Raw genomic sequence first — 10,457 nt, 5'->3', positions numbered from 1 at the left:
TCTCCTGCAGTGACTGATAGGATCAAAATGCAAACTTTTAGCAGTGGCGTATGTTAGTCTTGATGAGACCAAGGATTCTCCTGTTAATACATCACAGCTTTATAATAAGCAACTTTATTTGATTAGAAAAGGGAACTCTGATATGAATGTATCAGGTACATTTTGCATAGAAAATTACTCTCTGAAAATATTAATCAAGAGCTTTAGGGGAAAAAATAGAAATCATAGTGACAGGTTTCATTAAAAAAATTAGTGGAGTTATTTTTATGATAATGCAATAAATTTATGTCTTTTTAACAGAAATGTCTTCAAATACTATCTTCACTTTTGGCTGCTTGCTTTTTCTTCTTGTTTTAATCAATCCTTCATTTATTTTTGTTTTAATCAATCCTTTGTTTATTTTTTGGATGAAACCTGGAAGGAGAAGAATAACAAATCAAGACAAAATAGAGCAATAATATATTTAGCCAAGATTTTCTTAATTTTTCTATGTTTAAAACAAAAACATATGATTAGCTTAAACATCTTCAATTTGCCTTAGGAAGAACACCTGTTGCAAAGGAAGTTATTGTGCATGTGTAGGTATTAACAAAAAATAGATAAACATACTGGTGATTTTATTATTTTACCTTCAGGTAGAAATTAATAATCATTTCAGCACTTTAATATTCAAGAAATATTCAACATGAAATTTTTGTGTATTATGAGAAAACTAAGATTTTGTGTATATTCCCCCCCTCCCCAGGGTGTACCGTCAAATCAGATCCAAACGGCACAGGAGGAGATTGCCCCTTCTTCTGTACAGCATCTGATGGATTCCAACTGCACTCCTTTGGGATTGCAGCACAGCTGCTTGCCACTAGGCCACCAGAGCTCCCTGGCTATATTCTTTTAAAATGAATGCTGACATATTTGACTTTTATAAAAGAAATTCTTTTTTCCATGAAGACATATTAGGAAGAACTACAATTAATAGATCCAGCAATATTCTCAAAATGGAAAAAAAGAGACATTTATTTGCTAATTCATAATCTTATCACTAAAAGAACTAATTCATAACATTTTAATGGCTTTAATTAAGCTACAGTTTTGATACTCATTACTTTAAAACTAGTGAGTTCATGAACAATGTCTTCTATACCTTTCTTACATGCCCTGACGCATGCTCTCTTGGAAGTAAAATTGTTTTCATTGCCTCCACATCCACTGTACTTAAATGGGAGGCACTTCTTAGAGTATGAATCGTAGTAGAATCTGGTCTCATTGGCATGACAAATTCCTCTTTCTGCAGGACTCAGACACCAAGAGGGGTTGTTATATTCTAAGAAATAGAGGAGAACATGATAAACATATGTGAAGTGAATCTGTGTTTTTTTGTATTATAGATTGCGGATACATTAACTTGGGGCATGTCTTCTATGTAAAATAGTAATCAGAAGGAATAAAATAGTAATTAATAATATTCCCTTATTTCAAGTCTAAGTAAAGTTTAACTATACTCTCCTAGGGTCTACACCACTCATGTCCGTTTTGCAACAAATATAGGAAAGCTAGACACTGAAAACAAAGAGTTATGATTACTTATAAACTAATTGTATGCAATAAATCTATCTCCATACAATTAATTAGCTACTTAATGTTTGTTACCATTTTTTTCTAAACTTTTAAGGTTATATATCATCTATTTAAGAAGAATTTCATTTTGAAACAAGAGCACGGATGAACACAGGCCTTACACACAAACCCAAAAGCTGAGGGAGAATTTTTTATTTTTGACTAAAAACGTTTGGAAAGTGTATAGCACTCACAATGTAAAATAGAGGAATTCATGTATCGTAAACACTAAATTTAAGACTCAGGGAAGGAGACCAGAAGTTCCTGTTTGACTTTGTAGTATTTCTTTTCCATGTGAGATGAAATATCAGTTCTAGATAAGGCACATATTTTATAACAAGGAGGAATGTTGCTAAAAACATTAATATAAAACCAGTGAAACCAATCATGTCCAAAAAATAAGAACTCCCCCCAAAAGCATCTGTAAAGGTGATAAAACATTTATTTACCAAAAGTAAAGAGAAAATAAAAAATGCTTCAATCTCATGGTAATTTTTAGTTCCTTTGAGAATGTTGGTAGGAGCAAGGGGTCGGTGGAGTCCCTAACTTCAGTTGTTATATAATGGCTTGATAATAATAAGCTTGATACTGCAGGCAAACGAAGACATAATGTTGTATAGCTATCAGAAAACTTTGGTGGCTTTTCCAAATAATAAGTTGTGGCATAGCAAGTGCAAGAGAAGAGGAACTAAAATTTTCAACAGAGGGAGAAAATAGAATTTTGAAGATTTCCAGGAGTTAAAAAAGTGAGTAGGCTATGCAGAAAGCAAGAGGCAGTTTGGAACAATGAACCCCAGATAAATAGGCTGTAAAACAAAACTTAAAAAAAATCAATTCTTAAATTGCTTTCCTGACTTCAAAGTACTTAAAATCAATTTTAGTAAGACTTAGAATGATTCAATATGATAATTCACAAACTGGAAAAAATTATGATAAACATAAGTAGTAAAATCTATAGCAAAAATACATGAGAGAAAATTTTAGGAAAGTAGTCTCAAATTCTTGGATAGTCTAAACTATAATCATGTGAACAATATTGTTTTATTTAGGACTTTGAAAAGTCTTACTTGAAAATGGACTATAAAGATTATAATATAATTATTATAAATAAAAATTAGGATGTATATGCTGAAGAATATGATTTCAAAATAACCCCTAAAATCTCCTGTAAGAGTTCTTTTAGAAGAAATAACTAACAATCCAGGTAGGTGTCTTATAATCAAGGTCAAATTTTTCAATGGTGTGTTGTGTGGATTCTTTCAGCCTACAGCTTAAAGTGCAAGATGATTATTGTGTGAACTCCCAACTCTCTATCTAAAAGTTCCAAAGTCTTTGCTTATATTCAGAACAAAAAAGAGTAAAGCAGAAGTAAAACACAGAGCAGAGGAACTCGCTATTCTAGCCCCCACCCTCATCAGTTAGCCCCTACAAAGGCCTCCTATTATATAGATATGATGGATGGAATCAGATGGCTTTGCACATTTATTTCATTTTCTATAAAAATGTCTTGCCCACAGCAAGACAACACTTTTAAATTCACTTGTGAATGGCACATTTTATGCACATGTTAGCTTTTACGTTGTAATAATAATGCTCTACCATAAGTCATTCAATGTGGAGCAGAGCACGTGTGGAAGACAGAGAGCAAGCCCTTCGCGTTTATTCTCTGAAAAATCACAATCTTTGTATGTGTGGCCCCTTAACAAAGTTCAAAATATTTCAAGTGAAGGCAAATTAGTTTGGTATATCTAGAGCTATAGTCTGTAAGTTAGCGGTACAAGGGAAGGAGCCTTTTCTCAGAAACCAGACACCTATGTCAGTCAACTGATGGAACCATGCAGGCTTTTCCTCAAGGAGGTGAAACCATGGAGGTTAAAGAACAGGCTTGGTGGGAGAGATGTATTCTAGCTTCTGTTCTCCTTCTCTCATGGAATCTTCTTTTAGTTCTCATAGTTCTGACTAAACCTGCTCAGAAGGCAGAATGCTCAACAGGGCTGGAGAAGAGCAGAGTGTGTGTATATATGTGGCAAGGTGACGGTCAGCCAGCACTGATGCAACCAGAGCAGAAGTTAGCTACCATTATCCGAGGCATCAGGATGGTTCTTGGCTGTTTCTGAATCAGAACACTGTCCTTGGCAACTTGAGGACTGGTATTATTAATGAAAACTGCCCATTATCAGATATGTGGTCCTACACAAACGAGCTCTGGTGGTACAGTGGTTAAAACACTTAAGTGCTAAGCAAAAGGTGGGTGAGACAGACTCAGCAGTTGCTCTGTGGAAGAAAGCCAACGTAATTTGGGTCTGTGAATATTCACAGTCTTGGAAAACCCAGCATGGATGTGGTATTCTGTCCTGTAGTGTTTCTGAGTTGAAACTGACTCTACAGCAGTGGATTTGGGACCTACTCTTAAGAGATCCTATTTCCAGCTGACTAAGTCAATTGTCTTACTCTGCCTGATTTCCGTGACTGCCTATACAGATTACCAAACTAACTCGGTTTGGATGCAGGTATCTGGTGAAGTTCCTAACATAAAAAAGATTTGAAAATGAGTTAAAATTTGAAATTCATAACTAAGGATGCTGTATCATATCCTTTGAAGTTTAGAAAACTATAATAAATTATCTTCAGTTAGGAGAGCTTTATATTTAGTGTCTATGACATGAACTGTAATTGCTGTCTAAACTAACCATTTATCCTTAAGCCATCATAACTCTGAGCTCCAATTCTATCACTGAATTCCTAGCACAAATCATAGGAACCCTGGAGGTCTAATGGTAAGGAGGTGCACTGCCAACTCAAAGGCACATGGTTCAAATCCACTAGCTGCTTCTTGGGATAAAGATGGGCAGGCACATTCCATGTGATTTACAGTCTCTGAAAACCCACCACAGAATCAGTTATGAGCTGATTCTGACTTAATGGCTTATTACAACAACAACATGGGAGAATTAAATAATGATTTCTCAAGGATCTTTTAAAGTTTTGGGTTTTTTAAAGATCTTTAATTGTCACAAGTGAAAAAATTGAAACTTTGGGGACCCTGTGAGATTAGTTTGACTGTTTTCAAATAACAGATTTATTCTAGATAAACATAGCCACTCACCTATTTAAAATCCAGATTCTGATATCTACAATGAAAGAAAATATAAAGGCTAGTTGCATAATGTTATTATTTTCTCCCAGAGTATAATTATTCACAGAAGCTGAGGGTAGCATGCAAAGATACTAACCTTAGTTTTGTTCATTTTCCACAGAGAATTTAAAAATCTGATGCATTCTGTCTTGCTCACATGATTAAAACAATTTGGCTAGTTTCCGTACAGAGGGTTTATGATAGGATAGGGATCCATTTGGTTCTTTGAGTTTGGGTTGTTCTTCTGTCAGGAACTGCTATGATTTAGTATGTCTGCTAACCTTTAGGATGGTGCTCCATAGCCATTTCCACGTGTCAAGTAGTTTATGTAAAGTTATTTTGAAATTACTGAAGTAACCTTTGAACCTTACACTCAACTTTGAATTTTTACTGGAGTGTCTTCCTTTCATTTCTTGTCTTATGTATCTATTGACATTTTCAAATTACCAACTAAATTAGATTTTCTGTATCTTGTCATGACTAGTTGACTAAATTAATTTTTCTGTCTTAATATACTTGTATAAGGAGATTAAATATGAAATCTTTTTTCCTATATTTTTGAAGTAAAAAGAAATTGGTATTTTTATATCTTCTTAGTATGAATTATCATCATCCAACTTTGAACTATAAAAATTTTACATAAGTTGATCCCAACATTTTCAAGCTTTGTCAGTAATTTTGAATATACTTTTACTATAATTGATTCCATATAAAAAGATATATAAGTATATTGCTTGTTGTTGTTTTTGTTTTGTGCCTTTGGGTCGCTAGTGACACACAGTGACCCTATGTACACTGGCTCTGAAACTTGTCCTATTCTGAGCCAAACTCATCATCTCTGACAGACTTAATCCCTCCATTCCTCCAGTCACTGAATCAATCCATCTCATCCTGGGTCTTCTTCTCCTGCTCTGTCTCTCCATCCTTCCAAGCATGATGTTCCTCTCCAAGGACTGGTCCCTCCTGGCCACATGGCCAAATAATGTGAGACAGAGCTTCAAAGTCCTTGCCTCCAGGGAGCGGCTTGGTTTCACCCTCTCCAGGACAGACATTTTGTTCTCCTGGCAGTCCATGGTATGTTTAACTCTCTTCTCCAGCACCACTACTCAAAGAATATTTAATTATGCTAATGCAAAATCTATACTAGAAGCAGTCAGAACAGATCAGGGAAACACTGCATGGTTCAGGATAAGGGAAGATATATGTCAGGGATGCAACCTATCTCCAAATCTTTTCAAATCTGTATGCAGAACAGATCATTCAGAAGGCTGGGTTTTACAAGGAGGAATGTGGCATCAGCATTGGAGGAAGATTCATCAACAACTTGCATTATGCAGATGACACAACTTTGCTTGCTGAAATTGAGGGGGACAGGAGGCGCTTGCTGCAGATCAAGGACTGTAGTCTTCAATATGAATTGAATTGAATCTCAACATCAAGAAAACAAAGATGCTCACCACTTGTACAATTATCAGCTTCATAATGACAGAGAAGAGATTGATATTGTTAACAACTTCAACTTCCTTGGTTCCACAATCAATATTGTTGGTAACAGTAGTCAGGAAATCAAAAGCTGAATTGCATCAGAAAAGTCTACTGTCAGGGACCTCTCTAGAGTAAGAAAAACTATGTCATTCTGGAGACTAAAATGTGCCTGATATAGCCCATAGTCTTCACAATTACTTGCTTTTACTACTTACAATATATGTCTATTAATATCTCTCATGAGAATACTTCCACATTTGTACTTGTAGAATTTACTCTTTTGAAAGCATGGTCAGAATTATGCAAAAGGTATAATGGCTGATGTTTATGTTGTTGCTTTGTGCCATTGAGCCGCCTGGGACTCGTAGCGACCCTTTGCACAACAGCCCTAAACCCTGCTCTGTCCTGTGCCAATCTTACTGTCTCTGACAGTAGCCCCATTAATCCAGTCACTGAATCAATCCACTTCGCAGAGGGTCTTCCTCTCCTGCATTGTCCCTCCACCCTCCTAAGCATAACGGCCTTCTTCAAGGACTGGTCCCTTCTTGTAACATGTCCAAAGTATGTTAGATGAAGCTTCTTGCTTCCAAGGAGCAGCTCAGTTTAACCCTCTCCACGGTGAACCTATTTGTTTTTTTTTGCAGTCCATTTAATGCTCTTCTCCAGCACCTCCGCTCAAAGGCATCAATTCTCCTTGTATCCTCCCTAGTAATTGTTCCACACTCTGATGCATAGCAAGTGATTGCAAAGATCATGGCCTGTATCAGGTGTACCTTAGTCTCCAGAGTGACACCATTGCTCTTCAGTACGCTGGAGTATTTAGGTTACTTCCATTTTTGGAATTCAAGACAGTGAGCATGAACATAGGCCCAGATATTTCTAAAATGAGAATATTATAAAAGTTATATTTTAATTCATAAATTGGTATTTACTAATAAATTTTCTTCTAAAAGAATGGGCAAATATATAGTCTCACAATGCTATCTAAATCATTTGTTCTAAATCAGAATGTTCCTTTGAAGCAAGGATGGTGAGACTTTGGATTGCTCATGGAAATTAAAACCTATATGCATTTGTCAATAAATAGTGTTATCAACTACTTTAAAAATAACTGGAAGATGTAGAAAATAAAACATGAGTTGTTGTTGTTGTTGTTGTTGATTGCCATTGAGTCGAGCACGACTCATAGCGACCCTATGAACAAAAGGCTTGAAGCCTTTTTATACCTATCGTTGTTTCGCCAAGTTCATAGAGCTTCCAGAGGCATGTTGTTTAGGGAATGGATGCCACTCCTGCTTCCAAACTTGAATCAATCTGGAGCCCCACCAAACACTGTCCACAATGGGTAGCCATTATGGTATTTGGCACACCTATGGCACAGTTGTTCCATTATATATGGCATTTGAGACCTCAACGGCACAAGATTCAGTGTCACAGCAAACTCAGATTACCTCAGCATAGCATATTGACCAGAAATAAAGAGTAAATTCTTTCTACCTAAACCTCAGTTTCTCTTTCTCTCATAACTTTGGGTTTCAGAGTGACAAACGGAATTGAAGTTTTCCAAGTTTGAACAAGAGAAATAAACACTAGTAGTAGTCACTGGGTTGTAAATGTGATCTGTTTATAGATATATCATAGGAAATGGCACTGCGATCCTGAAGGCATGCAGTTTGAATCCACCAGCCACTCTGTGGGAGAAAGATGGGCAGTCTCCTCCTGTAACATTAACTGCATCTGAAAAACTGCTGAAGGCTTAGCTATGAGTTGATTCTGACCTAATGGTACTCAAAAAAACAACATAGGTATATTGAAGCAAGTACAAAGGGTTCTTATTAATCTTACTAGAATTAAGAAAGGGAACTTTGGTAGTGTTGTCTGGAAGGAGTTGTGCTGCTAAACTAAAGAGCATGTTTCTTTGGTGGTTCAAATCAACCAGCAGCTTTGCAGGAGAATAATGGGCTGTGTGTAAATGGGATGTTCATAGCCTGGGGAGTCTCATACAACAATGTTTGGTGGTGTTGTGTACCGTCACATCAGGACCAGCCCATAGCTGACCCTCTGGTGGATTTTCAGAGGTGTGGGAGGAGATTGTCCATCATTCTTCTGTGGAGCATCTGGTGGACTCGAACACTGTGCCTTTGAGATTGCAGCACAGCTTCTTTCCACTAGGCCACCAGTGCTCCAATGCAGTTTGCCAAAAAGGGGACTTGAAACTGTCTTGAGAACAACAATGGTGACTCAAACAGTATTTAAAGAGAAAGCATTTGAAGGCATGGATTAGTGAGTTTGGCAACCTAAATCTGGACTAATTCTAGAAAAAACAGACCAAAGTAACAAGATTTTATGTATTTCATTATCAATCATAACTATATGGCCAAGCAGATCAAGGTAGTAGCATTTGAATCTGATAGAAAACAAGAAACCCCATTGTGGTGTGATGGATTTTCTAGCTATCAATTTTTATTTTCACCACATGACTGTGTGGGAACCTGAAGTAGTTGTGTAGACTAATAATTATTGGATCAGTCAGCATTTTCCATTCTACCAACTTTCAATTTAGCAAGTTTAGCAGCAGAAAATGGGATTATGACTGAGAAGCAGAAAACGCAGTGCACATCCTTTGGGGCTTGAGATTCCTGTACCAGTCACCAGGCCCTCCACAAGAGCAGCAGCAACCTTAGCAGAGAACCAGAAGCTAACCTGAGATAAAGCTGACCTGGCACTACTGCCCTGCAGAGTCAGAGCATAATTTGGCAGAACTAAGGGAAATGTAAAACAATGACCTAAGATGTGAAGCTGAAGGTCAAAGAGCTTATGCGAACATGAGAAATTCTCCTGACTCAGGGATAGTATCTTGTTGTCAGCCTGAATTATAATCTGTCAACTTCCCTAGGAAATCCCATAACTGTGAATACAGTTCTGTGAAATCTCTGTGGCCAATGCAATGGAATTCAGGCACACTAGGAGAGCAGTACAATAGGTGTTGGAAGCAGTCAACATAGGGGCAGGAGCATGCAGACTATATCTGACCTTATGAGAATTGGTTGTGTATTGTGGATGTAGCAAGGGATAAAATTACTACCTGGTTATGCTCTCACACTCTCTCTCTCCCACCTCCATAGAAGAGGACTAAAGGCAAGGTTTCTCGGAGAAAATTGGAAGGGAAGTAAAAAAGAAGAAACCCCCCCTCCTCAGAAATGTAGGGGACTCAAACCTTAACCAATTCAACAAATCCCACAGGTCCCTAGAAAAGGCAGGGCTGTATTAATCTCACAAGACGGGGAGCCAATGCAAGCAGTGCCCACTCGAGAGTCACTCTCTCATTCTGCTAGCAGTATCCCGGTGATTTGGGTAAATTCCTCTTTTCTTTCTCTTTAAATCTTTGCACTGCCTATCTTCATCTCCCACTTGCCATGTATCTAACATATTACCTTATACACCTTTTTCATTTATTTTGCTAAATTGTCACTGCCTTTATGTCTGTTCACTTATTTAAGGTTGGTCACCTCAACTCAACCCCTTGTGGGAAATATCAGCGAGTAGTGAAGATAAAATGAACCCTAGTTTTAGTACGTTTCGTTGCTGATGAAAACCACTCTCCTTTGTGAAGTTAATAGTGGTCGGACTCAGCTGTCCCCATATCACCTACATACACTTTTTTTACAACCCAGCAAAGAGATTCCTGGAAAAGTTGAAGGTAGGATTCTGGGAGCCAACACATTTTTCTCCAATTCTCCTCACACATCTTCAAAAATTTGTCAGTATTTAAATCAAAAAGGTAACTAAATTTTACACAATGTAGAGTAAGTAGTATTGGCTTTCTTCATTATTCTTACCTCATTCTTAGTATGTCATCTAGCACTCAATGCCAAGTTCATGCTGCAGTAGGAATTATTCTTTTTTTTTTAGCAAAACAGTGATATATTAACAAAATAGTACTGTAAATTTCTTAGTTTGAAGTATGGTTTGAATTAATTCATTCATAATTGTGTAACAATCAGAAGAGTATAAGTTTATTATACTTAACATGTTTCTTGTTCATGTAAAAGTACAACATTTTAAATCATTCAATTCATTAATTATTGCTGCCATGTACCATTAAGTAAGAATCTACTTATAGTTGAACCTCCAATGTGTTTGAGTCAGTAACTTGCAGGGAAGGAGACTCTCCATCTTCTAGAGTAGCTGGTGAATTTAGACCACATGCCTTTGGACTGGC

General features: G+C 36.9%; 1 protein-coding gene across 1 annotated transcript in view; it reads right to left on the bottom strand.

Moving 5' to 3' along the window:
• Positions 1-283: 283 nt before the first annotated feature.
• The window catches only part of TFPI (tissue factor pathway inhibitor (lipoprotein-associated coagulation inhibitor)), a 74,494-nt gene continuing 64,320 nt past the window's right edge, over positions 284-10,457 (bottom strand). The window contains exons 8-10 of the mRNA XM_006878943.1: positions 7,064-7,114; positions 1,142-1,321; positions 284-414 (exon numbers count right to left, since the gene is read on the bottom strand). Coding sequence (XP_006879005.1) covers positions 284-414; positions 1,142-1,321; positions 7,064-7,114 — 362 coding nt within the window. The remainder of the gene's footprint in view (positions 415-1,141; positions 1,322-7,063; positions 7,115-10,457) is intronic.

This window comes from Elephantulus edwardii, unplaced genomic scaffold (assembly GCF_000299155.1).
Source record: "Elephantulus edwardii isolate Elephantulus edwardi_28Jun2011 unplaced genomic scaffold, EleEdw1.0 scaffold00001, whole genome shotgun sequence".
Classification (NCBI taxonomy): Eukaryota; Metazoa; Chordata; class Mammalia; order Macroscelidea; family Macroscelididae; genus Elephantulus; species Elephantulus edwardii.
Note: the sequence above shows the minus strand (reverse complement) of the source record. Positions and strands in the feature narration are given on the sequence as shown.